The following is a 19,196-nucleotide window of genomic DNA, read 5'->3' on the forward strand; positions in this document are numbered from 1 at the left end:
GTAAGCATAACGGCCGGAATAGGTGCGGCCACGCAATTGCCGTCAGGTACAGCTGGAGAGGACAACAAGTCGACGTGGGTTACAGAGTGAGGTGGTAGGCGAATAAAATCTATGCAGCTCAGATGGCTGGGAGGCGGGTCCACAGGGTCGGCAAGAAGAGGCAAGTCAAGGCGAAGTGAGCCGGCCGAACAGTCAATGAGGGCAGAATGATGGGCAAGAAAATCCATACCGAGAATGAGTTCGTGAGGGCAATGCTCGATGACGGTGAAGAGAACGACGGTGTGTCTCTCAGCAATGGTGAGTCGGGCAGAACACATGCCAACAATAGCGACAGTCCCTCCGTCGGCGACTTGTACAACTCGGTTCGGGGCAGGCGTCAGAACTTTCTTGAGCCGACGGCGAAGAGCAGCACTCATAATTGACACATGCGCCCCGGTGTCAATCAACGCGCACACAGATACATTGTCGACGAGAACGTCCAAAAGATTCTTGTGCGTGGGTAAGGTGCAGCGAGGATTTTGTGCCAATGTCGTCAATGCAGCTTCACCTCCAGAAGCTGCACTGTCTAGTTTTCCGGTCGGGGGTGCGGCGAGTAGGTCGGAGAAGGAGCACGGCGTGACGGGGGCGAGCGAGATTGGCGGCGGGAGGGAGAAGGCGAGCGGGAGTAGCGGGGTCGTGGCAAAGGTGTCGCAGGGTCAGATGATGGAGCGGGCATAGAAGGGGCGAAGGAAAAGGATGCGCTATAGGGGCGAGAGGGGTAATCAGGATAATATCGCGTCGGAGAAGTCCAGCGGCTGCGGCAGTGGCGAGCGACATGTCCAATGCGTCGGCAGTTAAAACAAATCGGCTTGTCGTCCACGGTTCACCATTCGGAGGGGTTGCGCTGTCCATAAGAGGAGTAAGAAGAGCGCGGTGGGGACGTGCGTGGAGACAAAGGTTCCGAGCGTACGGGACGAATGGATTGCACGCCGACGTTGGACAACTCTTGACGGACGACGGCCTGGATCAAGGAGATTGTCACCGGAGAATGTTCAGGTAACGGGAATGAAGGGGCCGCCGGTTGTGCCGCTTCGACCTCACGACGAATGATGCGGGTCAAGTTGTCACATCGCGACGGCTGGTGGAAGAGGTCATCACAGGATGACGTAGCAGCTGTGTTGGGAAGTCGCGTGATGTGCTGGGATACCCGGCGGCTTTTAGCATGCTCGAGACGGCGGCACTCCTTGAGGATGGTATCGATGCTGGTGACGTTCGTAAACACCAGTAAATTGAAGGCGTCGTCAGCAATGCCTTTGAGGACGTGATTAACCTTATCGTCCTCAGTCATGTTCGGGTCAGCCTTGGCACAAAGGGCCAACACGTCGAGAATGTACGACACGTAGGACTCGGTCGACGTCTGTACACGTGTGGCAAGGGCTTTCTTGGCGTTGACTTGTCGACCAAACGGATTGCCAAAAAGGTCGCGTAGCTTGTCTTTGAAGAGATCCCAGCTCGAGATCTCCTCTTCGTGAGTCTGGAACCACGCCAATGCCGCTCCGTCGAGGTAGAAAAGTACGTTGGCAAGCATAACAGTCGGATCCCACCAGTGACTGGTGCTGACACGTTCGTATTAGCGGAGACAGTCGTCAACATCAGGACTGCCGACTCCGTTGAAAACACCAGGATCCCGAGGTGGGGAAACGGCGACGTAGGTCGGGGCTGCAGGCGGAGACGCTTGCGCAGATGCAGTGCCGCCAGCAGGAGCCGAAGTTGCATTGTTGCCGTTGCGACCGCTGCGAAGCTCCATGACGGGTACGGGGAACGTCCACCTCCACCAAATTAATGTTACGTGAAGCTGAAGCCGAATACTATTTACAATTTATTTACAGGTAAGCTCACGGAGGCCAAAATGGCGACGGCACCCACGTCGGCACCCAATCAAACCGGCACCTACGTCGTCTTCGTCCTCCTCAGTGCAGCCACACTGTGGCCGCTGTTCCGTAGCAATATATATATATATATATATAGTTTGTCACAGTCGAGGATCAAAATTCGCGCCTTCTACCAGTCACGTCGGGTGTGCCCCAAGGCAGTGTGCTAGGGCCGTTGCTATTTTTGTGCTATATAAATGATATCGTAGATATAATTGATCCAACGGTTCAAATTCGATTGTTCGCAGATGACTGTATATTATTCCGTGAAGTTTGCAGCATACATGATCAAAAAGAACTAAACAAAAATCTAGATTACGTATACCAATGGTGCAACCAGTGGGGCATGGTCATAAATGCACAAAAAACAGTTTCCATTTCTATAACTAAAAGAAAATCCCCATTTCAGTATGCTTACTCCATAGGTTCATCTACAGTTAATCATGTCGATAACTACACATATTTAGGTGTAACGTTCACGGCTAACCTCTCCTGGAATTCACACGTTGATAACATTTGTTCCTCTGCTTTCAGAAAGTTGTGTTTCCTAAGACACAAGCTTCGTAATTCACCACCAAATGTAAAACTTCTATGCTATCAATCATACATCAGACCAAAGCTAGAATATGCAAGCATAGTATGGGACCCCTACACAAAACATAACATTGATAAACTCGAAAGAATTCAAAGAAAGGCTGTTCGATTTATCTTTTCTAAATTTCGTCGTGTGGACTCTCCGTCGGAACTAATGACAGCCAATAACATACCCCCCCTTCAGTACAGAAGAAGGCAATTTCGCTTGGGCTTCCTGAATTCTCTACTTAACCAGCAATTCGCTATTGATCCTTCCTTGTATTTATCCCCCCTATCCACAAGACCTACACGACATCAACAACCAAGATCTTTAACGCCATATTTCGCAAAAACAGATGCTTATAAATTTTCCTTTTTCCCGCACACAGTGTCTCAATGGAATTCTCTACCAGAGCGCGATCGTCTTGCCATCGTATAGCATTGTATACATTTAGCCATTGTGTTCATTTTTATTTATTTGTATCTGGATGTAAAACATAATGTATGTGCACCCATATACTGTGATATACTGTGATTTATACTATGTGATTTGTTAAAAATGCCCGTCCTGCTTGGACCACGTTATGTGGTCTGCAGTATGTATAAATAAATAAATAAATAAATAAATAAATAATATATATATATATATATATATATATATATATATATATATATATATATATATATATATATATATATATATATTCAAGGAAATTCAAGAATTCCGACGCGTAGCCTTCCTCGCAATCTTTGGAACAAACTGTTGCATACAGTTAAATATAATGCATTTAAATGAAAGCCACAGATGATTCATGCTAGCAGTGTTATTTTTGAGTTCGTCCAGATGAAATGCTAGTGTGTCAATTACAGACGCGTCATCTGCACGACAAAATTTAGGGTAATACTCAATCTGATCATTTTTACTGCGAGGGGCACATTGCAACGACAATACTACTGCTTGATGATCTGAAATGCCGTCCGTGACCATACATGAGACATCATGTTGTATGTTTCCACTTACAAAATATAGATCGAGAACTGCATTTGAGTCATTGTGGGTTCTAGTGAAATCCTTAACTACCTTTAATAAGTCAAAATTAAAAGCAATATCAATCATTTCACTGCCAATATTTGTGGTGTTGCGGGACGTGAATGTGCTCCAGTCGTCATTTGACAGGTTAAAATCACCGGTTAAGATTAGTTTATCTGCTCGTTTAATATGGGTGTACATGTATTTTCTTAAGCATTGCATGTTCGCCACAGGCGAGTTAGGGGGCTTGTATACGGCACCAAGAATGTATTTGATGTTGTTAATACAAAAATTGCTGAAAACGCTTTCTACTCCCGAGGTGTCTGGCATTCTTAAAATTTGAAGGGAATGTTTAGAAAGAACGGCTACGCCCCCTCCTCTTCTATCGAGGTCCTTGAGCATTATTCTGTAGTTTATCGGTAAAAATTTGCTATCATATATATATTCATTTAACCAAGTTTCCGTCAATACGGCAATATCGGGGTCAAGCGAGCAGAGGATGCCTTCAAGCTGTTCTACTTTGTTTACAACGCTGCGGCAGAATAGGTGAAGAATAGGTGAATAGGTGAAGACGGTGAATAGTGATTGGCAACGGTTATCGTGTCATTTGCTCCTTCTTTTTAGTTTACAACGCTTGTCCTTTTCAACATCCTACACAAACATTTCACCATCTATGCTGCATTTATCAAAAACTAGTTTAACTTTGGAGCCCTGATCACGTTCTTCTTTTGAGCTTTGCCATCACTTTTTTTTTATCTCCCGAACTTTCAAAGAAAAGTCCTCTGTTATAGAAAGTTCCCTTGTCCCTTTAAGTTTTTTGCACTCTTTCAGCACTGAACCTTTATCGCGATAGTCCAAGAACTTTAAGATCGCGGGCCGGGCTTTTTCTTTTTTTTCTTTCCTAGCCTGTAACATCTTTCTACGTTATTAATAGTAAGTCCAAGCCTTTCCTTGAAACCATCTTTTTGATCACATTCAAGAGACTGTCGTTTGTCTCCCCGTCTTGTTCACTGAGGCTATACCCGATCAAATTGTTTCTTCTACCTATGTTTTCTAGTTGATCGACTTTACATAGCAAACTGGAGACGTTATATTCCAAATCAGTTACTGTTTTTTTGACATTAATAACATCAGTTTGTAATAAACGTAAAGTACTCAGTTGAGCTTCCAGGCTGAGCATGCGCTCTTTTAAATCTGCGATATCTGTTTCAATTCTACTCTGTTTAGTCAGTACATCATTGATACAGGCAGTCATGCTACTTTGGCCAGATAAAAGTTGCGACAACAATTCCTTTTCCGGCGGGCCAGGGTTTAACTCAACATCGCCACATGCCAAAACACTCATTTTATTATTATTATTATTATTATTATTATTTGTTTTGAACACATATACACATCTACACAGTTAACAGGAAAGGGAAAGCGAAGAGCAGGCTGGCAACTGCCCCCGGAAGGCGCACAACGCCTGCCTACACTTCTGAAGGGAGGTGACAGCAACACAGAAATGGAGGATAGGAAGGAGGGGAGGAAAGAGGAAAGGAAGAGCAACAGGACAAATCTAAAGACTAAAGTAGAACACAGTACACTACGCACGTTGTTCTGCCGAGTTTCGACTCTGCAGCCGGAATTAAAATGACGCCGCGTCGAACAGCCTCCACAATTATCAATCACATCCATGGCTAGTTCGCTATGCGGCTAATTGTGCGCTCCACGATGAGACACCAAGTACAGCTGCACGCAATCACGGTTTCACCGGTTTTCTGTTCACAATATACACTACAAGGTGTTTGAACCCGCCACCTACCATCGTCGAAGGAAGAAGCGTTAGGACACAGTACAGATCACACACAGTAGGGCCGGTCACTGAAGGTCACGCTACTACAGAATGTTGAATGTTCACGCTACAAACGTGAACCTAAGTTAGTTAACTCCAGAAAGGTTAGTAGGGCGCGATGGGCCTGATCACGTTTAGATGCACAACCACTGGGGTATAAACATTCCTCGAGTGTCGCACACCGCAGGCCAAGGAGGAGATAGTTTCTCACTAGCGACATGCGCTGCGCACTGAAAGCGGGACACTCAAATATAAGGTGCTGAAGTGTCCCGTAGCAGCCACAAGACGTGCACAATGGACTTGCCACACGCCCTTGTCTGTACAAACGTTCGTGCACGTTCACGCAACCAACCCTCAGCTTGAGCAGTTGTGCTCTAGCGCGACGAGGCAAGCCTCGAGCACGAACACGGGGCGGGAACGTTCCATTTGCGACGCGCTGATCTGGATGCTGCTTGAGTAGGTGGCGACAAATCAGCAGACGAGCGTCATCAAGCTTGCAAAAAATTTCTGGGCAGTCACAGTTGTTATGAGCGCAACTTGAAGCGAGCCAATCAGCATCTTCATTTCCGACAATTCCTACGTGTAAAGGTATCCATTGAGCAACGAGAGATACCCCACGTGATGTAATTTGGCTCGCAGAGTCAGTAATGCTGCGCACAAGTGGACAATCAAGCTCGCTGCGTTGTAACCTGCTAAGGGCAGCACGGGAGTCCGTAAAGATGACAACCTTCGATGTAGTTAACTCCTCTTGCACGCATTTCAGCGCAACATTAATCGCTGCTAGTTCCGCAGCTGTTGACGAAGTTGGATGAGGTATTTGAAAGATACGTCGTACTTGAGTTGAAGGGCAGAAAAAAGCTGCAGAGGCGCCTTGGCCGTCGTTGTGTACAGATGCATCTGTGAAAACTTGAAGATAATCTGGAAGCTTTTCGAACATGTGAGACTGAGCCAATTGGAATATTGCCGAGACAGCCATATCAGACTTTTTGTGCATGTCAGGGATTGTGAGGTAAATGGGGAATACGTGTGTCGTGATACCTTTTGGAGGCGGAGACGTATCTGAAGCAGCATGTTCAGAAATGGTAGTGATATCCATAAATAATGCCGCCATTTTTCCCATGCGAGATAACGGGCGGTGAATGAGACGATCAAGGAGCGATTGACCATTCGATGCGTGGTGCAGACGCTCAATATGATACAGAGCTCTCTGATCTGCTTGCAGCCTCAGGGGTAACTGATGCGCTTCAGTGAATATTGCAATAGATTGCGCCTCACGAGGTAATCCAAGCATTAGTCGAAGGGCAACGCGATGATCACGCTCCAGTTGGGCCATCAAACTAGGTGGTATGTTCAAAATTGGTAATGCGTACAGCATGCCTGAGAGTACAGATGACTGGTACACCTGAAGAGCCGTTGTTTGGTCGCAGCCAGCACCTCGAGCAGTCAAGGCGGTCACATACTTAAGGAGGGAGTGCGATTTGCGTCGTACAGATTTAACGGCAGGACGCCAGGAGATGCGATTATCCATTAACCCCAAATAACGGTGTTGTCGCACCCAGTTTATAGGCGTTTCGTCAAGATACAGTCGGCTCATTGTTCGACGAGCGCGTTGTTTAGGGTGATATGCTATTTCAGCCGACTTAGCAGGTGATATGAGCAGGCCAACTTCACCCAAGTACTTCAATTAAACTTGGTGCTGGTCTAGTTGGTGATGCATTCTTTAAAACTGATGGTAGCGCTAAAAAGGACGGACACACGATGAAAAGACGACACTACGACGAGGAAACGCTACTGAAAACTGGTTTATTTTTCGAAAAAGTTCTATATTTAAAAGAATCACAACACATGCGCACACCCGAACTCCACCAGCCTTCTGTATCGCAATATCGAAAACATGCACGCGAAGTGAAATGATAAAACACCCAAGCAGCAAGAAGTGAACACATGACCAATTGAAGAAAAGCCATACCGTTACGGTTTTTCAAATTTCCCCAGAAGTGTGCGCTCAGCCGAGTACAAATTTATGGAAGCATCGCTGATGCACAGTTGGTCATGTGTTCACTTCTTGCTGCTCGGGTGTTTTATCATTTCACTTCGCGTGCATGTTTTCGATATTGCGATAAAGAAGGCTGGTGCAGCTGGGGTGTGCGCATGTGTTGTGATTCTTTTAGATATAGAACTTTTTCGAAAAATAAACCAGTTGTCAGTAGCGTTTCCCCGTCGTCGTGTCGTCTTTTCATCGTGTGTCCGTCCTTTTTAGCACTACCATCAGTTTTAAAGAATTCACCCAAGTACTCCGAAGTAGCGTTGAGAGCTCTTTGCAAGCTTGCACGAAGCCGCGGACCAAGGTGCGAAGGGCCGCTTATCCACAGAGCAATGTCACCTGCGTAGACAGCTATGCTCACAGAGAAGTCAGTGTCCCGAGGCAAACGACTTGGAAGCGCGGCGAGTACGGTGTTAAACAAAAGCGGCGATAATACGCTGCCCTGTGGAACACCACACTTCACATTTCGCTGTTCACTTGTTACTCCTCCGACACGCACTTTCATCCGGCGCTCCGATAGAAAATTTATGCACTAATTGGAACAGACGACCCGAAATTCCCGCGGTTGCAAGAGCGAAAATAATCGCCTTATGCGGAACTGAATCGAAAGCTTGCTGTATGTCTAGGAAGAGCATGTAGGCGGAATGTTTGTTTTCTTTGGCAAATTCGAGTGCTGAGACAAGGTCTGATATGCTGTCCAGAGCCGAACGGCGGCGACGAAAGCCACTCATGACATAAGGGAAAAAATTCAGCTCCTCTAGCCTGACATCTAAGGGAAACAAGACCATTCGCTCCATTAACTTGATGACATTTGAAGTTAGAGATATTGGCCGGTAGGACTTGAGGTGCCTTGCAGGACGCCCGGGCTTTAAAATTGGTATTACCACGGACGATTTCCATTCAGCAGGGATTACACCGGTTCTCCATGCTTCATTATACACGTCGAATATACGGTCATGAAAGCCCTTATCAACGTTCCGCAATGCTTGGTACGTCACACCATTTTGACTCATTTTGAACGGTAACAACACTGTCAAAGCCCTATTTAAAGTCGCCAGTCTAATACGTCGCTTGCTACGTGCGCTCGTTGTTTCATTCTCTGGTAACAGCAGCGACGCGCCAAGGCGGCGGACGCACGTGCTACGTTCCCGGTTGTACGAACAGCACGGCACCGTTTCGTTATTTGCCCAAAAAACGAGAAACTGAAGGAGGAGTGGGTCCTTTGGAAGGAAGTAGCTGTGCCACTTTCTGAGATAGCGCACCTGCAAAACGACACGGGAAAGCTATGCTGCAACAAAACGGAGGTTCACAGCTGTATAGTTGGGTTTAGGTTTCAGTACACGTTTAATCACAACTACGAGCGTGACACACTTCCGAAGCACAAAATGCGCATTCCTTGTACATTTTCTTTTCATAGGTAAAGTACTGCAGCTACGTGAGCCTGTCAAGTGCACGAGTGAACTGCTGTGCCCGCACGCGTGATAGCCTCACCCAGTGCCATCGCAAGGAAATGCGTCGGCCGACGACGGACTGCTGCGCGCTGATTTATGACCGGTTTTGTCATGCGTCGGCAGCACGTGATTATCTAAAAAAGAAATCTTTAAAACAGTGACGGAAACCACATAATGCACTAACGAACTAGTTAAATTATACGAAAGGTCCATTGCTCGCATAACAGCGACACGCTTGTGCCATTTCTTAAAGTTTCTTTGCGGAAAACCAAACGATGCTACATAACCAGGGGCGCTATAACGTAAAGCTATACCAAACTTTTCTATTCCAATTCTGCTATCAGCCCTTCGGCATTGGTCAAAAACTTTTTTGAACCACCGCCACTTCGCCTGTCTGTCACGCAACGTCACGAAAACCGCGATACCTCCCCATCTGATATAAGGCGAACACACTGATTATGCATTACTGGAAAGAACGAAAGAAAAATGGTTGTTTATGATTCGACGCCTTTTCGCCACTAGCGCTCCGCTATTGGTCAAAAGTTTTCGGGGGACAAGCATTTCACCTGCCTGTCACGCGACGTCACAAAACCGCGAGAACTCACCACCACGTCAAAGTGACGTGTACGCGTTAAAGATGCATTAATATGCCGAACAAAACTGAGTTTTCTTCTGAATAGGCACAGGCTGCCCCGTTCCGAAAGGAATAAAAGATGGCTGCCGCCGATGGCTCAGGCACTGGCTACTCGCAGCAGCTGGAGAGCATGGGTTTATTTGCCTACAATAAAACTTTTTGTGTGGCCGTGTGACGTTTTCGAGCACTTTCGGCATGTTTACAACCTCGTTCTGCCAACTATTCTATGCTGAGGATCCGTTTTAGCGGCATTTTTAACCTTCTGCTGCATGCCGTCGCTATTTTCGACCAGCCACAGGAAGACGCCGGCACCACCCTCTTCATCCGGTTATCGATTTTCATGCACTGGCTCGGCCCCATCGAGTCCCTCTCCAGTTTAGCGTGCTCCTCGCCTCTTGTCAGCCAATTAGATAAGACAAGCCGCTCAGTGTACGCAACGTTATTCGTTTTTACAGCAAACAAAAGTTACCTCCTATGAACGAGGAGAGCGTTTTATTGGTCTACTGAGACAACCTTGCGGGTCACTGCCCGATGCTTGCGTGTGCGGCTACGCAAATTTGACGTCAGGAGATTGGAATAAAAACATATTGGAATAGTTTTACGTTATAGGGCCCCAGATACGTGAAACATTACTTGCATAACATTGGCTTCCACAGTTTGGGGGCATACAATCTTTTTTTTCGACCTCGTGCCGTGAATTGCGCTCTTCTCATTATTATGCTGACTAATATTCGGCTGGTTGGGCCTGTTTTTTGATCCAAGCTGATGTGGCCAGCAGCTGGGGAGTGTGTCTCACCTGCCCATTTACTGCCGACAACAGGCATAACCCGTGTGCATCGAAGAGCAATGCTGACCAGTCAGGATTTACCTGCTTGACGTCCAGCTCGTACTTCGGTATGCGCCTGGCTGCGAGCACCACGCGCGATCCGAACGGCGGCCGGCGGTTCACCACCTGCGGCGCGTGACGGTGGACACGTGGTGTGACGCCATTGGGACGCCGTTCAGGAGCCCGATCGGTTTTATTGCGGTGAGTAGAAAGATTAGAGTGTGCTAACATGCAGAATTAGGCGTCCAAGTCACAAAAGTTGAACATAATAAAGCACACATTGCAGCAGTTGCAACACATCGTGAACAAGCGAACAATTACAGGTCTTCAGCAAAAATAGCATAATTAAAGAGTTGAATGCGCATCAGTGAGAAGCATATGAAAACACTGTAGTGTGATCTCGCTAAACAGCAATAAATTAACAGTACCAATGACATGACGTACATAGCATAATTGGCGAACTCGAATACATGTGTATGACAAGGACATCAAACAACAATCTGATGGTATCACAATAAAACCTAAATGAAGGCGCACTGAAAGAATGCTTGTCATTATATGAACTAAGTATCAGTATTCAACAGAAGATACAAATCATGTAACACTTTTAATTGTTCCATGAATTCGTGAACTTTAAGCGTTATTATGTTGAATGGCATTGTGTCCAGGCACGTACCTAGCGGAAGGGGCGTCCCCCCCCCCCCCCCCTAGATTAGTCGGCACATCCCTCTTCCCCGCCCACGCCACCACTTCTCACACACATTCCTAAAGCGCTGCCAAATCAATTTTGAGACTTGACAGCCATTCGGAGGTCAACATTTTTCTGCCTTTTTCACTCCTTCTGGATGGCGGCAGTTATCGGCGTCTCCTGGGATGTGAAGTCCAGTTTTCTCATCGATTCGGTGCCCGCGCGATTAATTCGAGATGCGTTCTGTTATCACCATGTATTCAACGGTCGCGCGCATCGCTGTCGCTTCTTTAGTTCAACCTTCTTTGTTTCGACTGATCCGGGGACCAGGAAAGAAATTCGGTTCGTAGTCAGCTGGTCTGCATGCTCGTGGAACGAGCTGCGGCCGGAGAAAATGCCACTTGCGTGTAACTTTTAATTTTGCTTCATTATTTCCTCGAGTGACGGCTCGCCGCGACGCTGGCCCATCCTCGTAACCACATACCCGCGATATGGGTTAGATAAGGTGGAAAATAAAATAATGCGAAACAGGGTCCATCATCAAACCCCGCAATAATCGTTAAACCCATAAGCAGCATGATTGTAATTCGTTACCTTGTCTGGTTTTTTTCCTAATTGTACACAACTTTTCGTGCACCATTGGCAGCTGGAAACAAGAGTCGGAAGGAATTGAGAAATTAAGCCATCTACTAAGGGAAAGAGCCGATCGAGGCAACAGCCAAACAGGTATGAAAGGCGAAAATGAACAAATTTAATCGTAGTTTGTGAAAATATTTATTGATCAACGTCTGCCTATTTAAAAATGAAGTAGAGAAAACGGCGCTGGAAGTGGAGAATAATTCTGCGTATATTAAATGACGCTTATGCGTATATTAAATCACGCTTATCAGTCGAGCCGCCTGACGTAGCCAGTGTTTTTGTAAACTTCCGCGGTGGGCGCAGTGCGTTTAGAACCTCAGCGTTCTGCGCTCTACGCGGGTGTACGGGACTGCAGTGGCCGCGAATCGTTACGCAACTACCCAAATAACAATACGAGTCAGTTTTGGCACTTAAGAGGAGGCTTTAGTTCGGGCCAAAGTTCGACTCGGCCTATTCAAATACATGTAAAAGGCAAAAACATTTTTCTGAGATAACCCGTGAACCGATTTTAATGAAATTTGTTGCACTTGAGAGAGAAAGTTAAATTCTAGTGACTGTTGGAAGCGGAATTTTGATTTATGCCCTGTATTTCCTTAAAAATATTTTCAAAAATTCGGAAGTTCGAAAAATATAAAACACGAAGTTTACAAATTCATAGCTTTGCCTCAAGAACAGATATCGCGGTTATGTAAACGGCATCCATTAGACCACTGAAAGCGGACAAATGCGATATGCAATTTTATATCTTACGTGCATTTATTACGTTGTTTTCAAGTGTTCTGCATAAGCTGTATTTCCATATTGCTAAATTTTTCTAAATTTATGTGTGACATATCAATTTTGTGCGCTTTAGATGTACTATTAGATGCAATCCCCAGAATTGTATTATCATTTTGGGTTACTGAGTTACAGAGCTGCACACTTCATAGGATCGTTTCCTCAAAAGTTTCGATTTTGGCCAGCTTTTAATAAAACATGACGACCTAATTCGAAAATTCGAAACAAAGAGTCACTAGATTTTACGTTTTTCTTTGAAATGCAACAAACCTGGTGAAATTTGGTGCAGTGGATGCCGAGAAAAACGAATTCTCCTTTTACATGTATTTAGATAGGAGCACCCGAGCTAAAGCTTCCTCTTAACTTGGTAGAGCAGTAAACAAGTGATAAAAAAATTAAATTATGGAGTTTGACGTGCCAAAACGACTTTCTGATTATGAGGCACGTCGTAGTGGGGGACTCCGCAAATTTCGACCGCCTGGAGTTCTTTAACGTCCACCTAAATGTAAGTGCACGGGTGTTTTCGCATTTCGCCCCCATCGAAATGCTTCCATCGTGCTCAGCAGCCCAACACGATAGCGACTAAGAAACCACGGCGGGTGGGTCCAAAAGAACTGTCATTGTTCCGCAAATATACATTCCTCTACAATTCTTCTAGAGTTAATTCAAAAAATGCTACTAGAAATCTTTATTTTACACTTTCGCTTGTTTACTTGTTCTTGGCAGTGTTCTTCTTGCGCCTTTTTCCTGCGCGAGTCCATTTGATGTGCTTCCTTGTTTGCCAAGTAAAGGATAGGTGTATCTTACAGGCGTACCTCACTTATATCATTTTTATTTTGCGGGTGTACACGTCTTTATAGCGAATGGTAGGCATTATTCACATTTCTACTAGTAAAGGTGCCCCCCTCCCCTCATTTGCATAACAAAGTTACCTTGGGCTGCCCCCCCTCCCCCCCCCCCCAAAAAAAATCCTGGGTACGTGCCTGATTGTGTCCCAGAATCTCTCCAGATTTCATAGCCGCAGCACCCCATCCAATCTCTGGTCGCTTTAGACAGGGTCTTATTTCTTTTTCAATTACAAGTAGTGCACCTAGGCCTTACTTTTGTATTTCATCTCATGACTATCGAAAAAAAAAACAGTTAAACGCCTTGCTTCAGATTTGTTTACGTTCATTTCAAGACGTTTTAGCTTTTAGCATAAGTAAGAAATTCAGCACTGCTTCGCTTGCCCCACTTCCTTTGTGCTTCTGGAACCTGTTCCTTTCTGTCCAGGAGCATCGTCGCTTGTGCTTGTTACTACTTCTTTTTTTCTCGCGCTATAGTGAGGAAATGGACAGAGAGAGAGACAAAAAAGGAAGGAAAGACAGGGAGATTAGCCAGTGTAAATACCGGCTGGCTACCCTGTGCTGGGGAAAGGGGTTAAATGGAATAAAAGGAGAAAGATAAAGAAAAATCGAGAAAAATTCACGCAGTAACGCGGTGCTACGGGCAACAACAGTCAAAGGCGGTCGCAGAATTCGCAGGCCCTTAAAAACTTCAGCAAAGCCCTTAATGTCTTGAGTGCCGAAGCCCGCCTGGACCAGTGTCGCAGAACTTTCTATTCTGTGAAGGGCGATTGTCCAGTTTTTCGAGCGCGGTCACGAGCACTTTTCTTGGCACATTGTAACGTGGACAGTCACAGAGGAGGTGCGCAATTGTCTCCTAGCAGCCGCAGGTGTCGCAAGCAGGGCTGTCGGCCATTCCAGTGCGGAAGGAATAGGAGTTCGCGAATGCCACACCGAGCCATAGGCAGCACAGAAGTGTTGTTTCCGCTCGTGGTAACCCTGGTGGAAGACGGAGTTTGCAGACGTGTATACAATCTGCGGAGAAGTGCATTCGTGAATTCACTGGTGTTCCACAGAGTTTGCATAAGCTCGCGTGCGAGGGAGTAAAGACTTGTGGCTGCATCTATTCTTGACGGTGGTACGGGTATAACATGGGCACCATCGTGGACCGACTGGGCAATTTCCCGAAATTGGGCAATCACTCGATATCCATTGGTAGATGTTGTGCCCCTTGTCGATTGCGTGATGGCGGAGTAGTCGGATGTCTGCAACTAATTGCACATTAGGTCCATGGTTGAACGGGGACTGCAGACAGCGGAGAGCTGCCTTCGAATCACAAAAGACTGGCCGTGAATGTGGTGATTTGGGACCAATAAATTCCAGAGCAGCACGGATAGCTGCGAATTCTGCAGCCGTCGATGATGTAACGTGAGACGTCTTGAATTTGATGGTGACAGATTGAGCGGGAATTACGACTGCTCCAGCTGAACCTTTAGAGGAAACAGAACCGTCCGTATAAACGGGGGTGCGTTCGTTGTGCTTGTCATGTAGGAATGAAAGCACGGTTTGTTTGAGGGCGAAAGATGACATCTCCGTTTTCTTTTTGATGCGGGAATGACATGAAGGGCCCGGAGTGGATGCAGGCACCACAGCGCGGTAGAGATGGTCGTGCTGCAGGTGTGAAGTATGACGTTAAAGTTCCATGGTTCGCGGCAACAATTCTACTAAACGCTGAACGAGGTCGAGCGGCAGGAAGGGAGGTGAGATGATGCGATGGAAGTCGGCCGAAGTGCTTCATGCGCATTCGTAAAGAGTCGACATGAATATATGTATTGATGGGGTAGTTATGCGCGATGACTATTGTTGCTACCGAGGACGCACACCTGGTAAGCTTGCACAGACTGGAGAGCTCGGAGTTTGGTCTCACCGGTCCCACAAAGTACAGGTAAGCTGTAGCGTAGGAGACCCAGGAACAGTGCGTTATAGAGTTGGAACATCGCACTCACAGACGCGCCCCATGACTTTCCTGCAAGAAATCTGAGCACGTGCGTTATCATGAGTAGTTTCCTTTTTAGGAAGGAGACATGAGGACTCCAGGAGAAGTCTTGATCTATTATCACTCCTAGAAAGCGGTGCGTCTTCTCGTAGGCACTAGGCTGTTCATTAATTCTAACAACGTACGGTCTCATTGCTTTGCGAGTGAAAGCGACCATAGAGCACTTCTCGGAGGACCCCTCCAGACCTCGTGCTCGAAGATAACTTGATTTTAGTGTGGCCGTATTTTGGAGTCTGGCGCGGACCAGTGGACGCGTCGCTCCTGATGACCAAATGCATATATCGTCTGCATATATCGACACATGGACGGATTGTGGAAAGGTATGAGCAAGGTCGATGAGCACGAGGATAAATAGAGTGGGGCTTAATACTCCGGCTTGTGGTACGCCATGGTAGGTGTTGTGTTGTGATCACGCACCATCCTCTGTTTGCACAAAGAATGACCTGTCCTTCAAGTAGCTGAATATCCATCGAAACACAAGGCCGGCATCGCCCATGGCGTCCAGAATGGCTCGATGGGTTACGTTGTCATAAGCGCCTTTAACGTCCAGGAACATCGCCGCTCACAGTCTCCTTAAGCTTTTTTCGTGCTGCACAGACGAGACAAGATCTATGATGGGGTCTACAGAAGAGCGTCCGTGTCGGAAGCCTCAGGGTATATCTTCTAGTGTATACTAAGGTCCCTCTATAACAAGGTAGCGACATCTGCCGCGCACGCCACCTAGGAAGTTCCTGTAGCAGACGGCGCCGAAGCTAAACCGCTGCGCCGCGGCATTCGTGAGATGAAAAAAATATCTGCACTCGCGCGGAAATAAAACCTACTGGTGCCTGACTGTGGTGAAATACGAAAGAAGAGCCCGAACTGCTAAATGTAGTCCTTTATATTCAAATGAGCGCTGAAAGAAAAAACGCTCAAGAGAACGGAATGGGTATTTCATCCGCATGTTTACATTTCGTTCGTTTGCGTTCAATCACCGCGCGAGCCTTGGTGATTGCTTGCGCTTATTCCCGTTTGCTCTGTGAATTCCTTTGCTTGTAAGTGTGTTGCGTACACATAGCGGTTACCTTGAACGAATAATTCGTGTAAAAAAGAAGACTGACAGTCGCTTGGACCGAAAAACTTTCGACATAACGTCGCTGAAACGTGCGACCCTCACGGCAACTAAACGGCATCCTGTGTGTGTGTGGAAACGAGTGCGCCAACAGCCTTCTTGCCGCCGAGTGTATCTGTCGTGTAGCGATTACATGACGACTGTTGTGTTTTGTTGCTCAGTGCTACGAGCCAGTGCAACTGTCGTGACATTCCGAAGCGGCGCTATGGATCGTATCAGCGAGTCTCCTTCATCGTGTTCGGGCTGCCAGCGCGATCTAATTCGCGGCACACCAACATCGAGCGTAGTGTGTGCGCGTGTGTGAATGCGGTTGACTGTTCTCGTGAACCGTGCGACGTCGCCACGTAAACTTGAATCATTAGGCGCATTCTTGTGTTTATGCCTTTTCACCTCCGTGCACCGCTAAAGCCCCGTAAGAATTAGAGGGCCCTTATACGAAACGCACGCGGATTGGCCTAGCTATTACTGCACTGTGTTTTGCTGGCGATCCGTGTATCGCTTCTGGTATTTTTCTTATGTTAATTTGCAGTTGTGTGTTTTTCATCACTAAAATGGCATCGCCGATTACTGAAACATCTTCGAGTGTAAGGGAAACTTGGAAGGAACGGGCTCACAGGTGTATGTAATGTACTTTGATATATTGTATTATACTTTATTATTGGACGGCCAGTGGCAGTGGCTATGCAGTATTTGTTTTTAAAAGCAGAGTAATGCAGGTACTTAGGAATATATTTAGTCACATATGCAATGCACAAAATAGGATTACGATATGCAGAGTTGGAAATCACTTTTTTGACATATTGTAAAGCGCAGTTAACAACACGCGCACAAACACAGGGAAGTGTAAAAGTAGAATTCGCTGCTGAAATTTGTGTTTTTTTATCGCACGTAACGCAATGCGGATATTTGTCAGCGAGTTAATCCACTTCTGCCCCGCTATTTATTTGCATGCTAGGTCATACTGCACTTGCTAAGTCAACGGGCTCATAATGCACTAAAATCAATAATCTCCACAAAGTTCGGCCGTCAACATTCATGCGCGCGAATGAAATACTATCGCAGCTATGCATACACACGTGTATACTTTCTCTCGCACCTTCGTATCGCTGTACGTTACTTTCCTCGTATAGTCGTGCAGTTACCGATTGTTGTCTTTCCGTCCAATTCTGTGCAACCATACTTTTCTTGTCGCTAGGTTCTGGTTGCCGCGCGGGATGCAAAATGACTTCTTGCCATTCTTCGTCCGGTTTCGGCAACCAACCACACAGCAACAAGGCATTTCGGCCCTCCCGGAACGAAATTATCGCAACAATGTGCATAGCACAACAGGCGAAACGCGCGCACTTCGCCCGGCGCGCAGGAACTTTCATGGAGGCAAAGGGGCGGAGCAAGGTCACATGTCACCGATCAGCCTATCGCTGGCGTCATCGGCTGGATCAAAGCCTTTCTCTACTTTGAAATCATCGAGGGACTTTAGTGTATACCACTCTAGACGCGTCAGCACCATCCTCTCCATCACCTTTCCTAGACAAATGGCCAGAGCAATGGGACGATAAGACGACACGTCTAGGGGTGATTTACCAGGTTTGAGCAGAGGCACAAGGTGGCTGGACTTCCGTGCAGCATGAACCACTCCTTCACGCCATGAAGTGTTGTGCACCTCTAGAAGAGCATGCCGGGCTGTTCGATCGAGGTTGCCAAAAGCTGCGTATGTCACCCCGTCAGGTCCAGGCGATGAGAAACGTCTGCAACGCCGCTTGCAACTCCTCGATGGAAAACAGATTATCCATACGAGAATCCCGCGAGATTGGAACGTCAAGGGGGTCATGTATGGGAACGAGGACGGTAGACCAGCAACCTTCAAACAGAAATCCTCCGCTACGTGGATCTCTCGGCGACCGTGACAGAGAGCCAGAGATTTGAAGGGGTGGCATTGTTGTGATGTTCGAAGACCGCGCACCGTTCTCCACGTATGTGATAAGGGTTTATGTGGATCAAGGGAACCACAACACGTCTTCCATCTTAGCGACTGCAGGGAGTTGATGCGTCTCGCTTCCCTTATGGACTTATGGACTTATGGACTTGGTGCGCCTGTACCTTCCTTCGGCGCGACGGCGAATTGCTCGAAGCCGCTCCAATTCTGCTTCGAATTCAGAAAATTTTGGAATAGGCCTAGCAACTCTTGTGGCTTCTCGAGCAGTCTCGTTAATGAGCTCCTCAATGTTGCCAGGTGACAGTGCTGGATCTTCTGGCAATTCTTCTCCATGAGCAGCGTATATTTAGGCCAGTCGATGCGTTGAAGAACTGTGGTAGAGTGTGACTTGCCTATGCCGTCGATTTTAACATATGTTGGGACGTGGTCACTACCATGCGTTTCGTTGTCCGGAAACCATTTTACACTGGCACTGAGGCATCTTGAAACAAAAATGAAGTCCAGACAGCTGCTGCATGTCGATCCCCGCAGAAGGTGGGACTGCCATCATTTAGGCAGCAGAGTTCATGGTCCGACGCGAAGGATAGTACACGTGTTCCTCGATAATCCATCTTCAAGCTTCCCCATAGCGGGTGACGCGCATTGAAATCACCAGTAGGAATCCGTGGTCCAATTGCCGCTTTTAAAACTGCACTTAGTCTTGCGTTGTCAAATCGACTCGAAGGTGAAATGTAGGCACCTACGGGCCTGAGTGAAACGTTCTTGCATTTTGTAGTCAAACATACGTACTGACGGCGTCATCAGGTGCCACTGGGTGTAAAACATATATAAGTGAAATTGCATCTGATGTCAACGATGACTTTGCT

The 19,196-nt window shown here is 46.7% G+C and overlaps 1 protein-coding gene across 4 annotated transcripts in view; it reads right to left on the reverse strand.

Annotated features, from left to right (window-relative positions):
• The window catches only part of LOC126535791 (probable ATP-dependent DNA helicase HFM1), a 266,705-nt gene that overhangs the window by 149,411 nt on the left and 98,098 nt on the right, over positions 1–19,196 (reverse strand). For all 4 annotated transcript variants that reach the window (XM_072287418.1, XM_055073057.2, XM_072287419.1 and 1 more), the window contains exon 10: positions 10,345–10,428. In XM_072287418.1, the coding sequence (XP_072143519.1) occupies positions 10,345–10,428 (84 nt within the window). The remainder of the gene's footprint in view (positions 1–10,344; positions 10,429–19,196) is intronic.

Source organism: Dermacentor andersoni, chromosome 3, assembly GCF_023375885.2.
Source record: "Dermacentor andersoni chromosome 3, qqDerAnde1_hic_scaffold, whole genome shotgun sequence".
Taxonomy (NCBI): Eukaryota; Metazoa; Arthropoda; class Arachnida; order Ixodida; family Ixodidae; genus Dermacentor; species Dermacentor andersoni.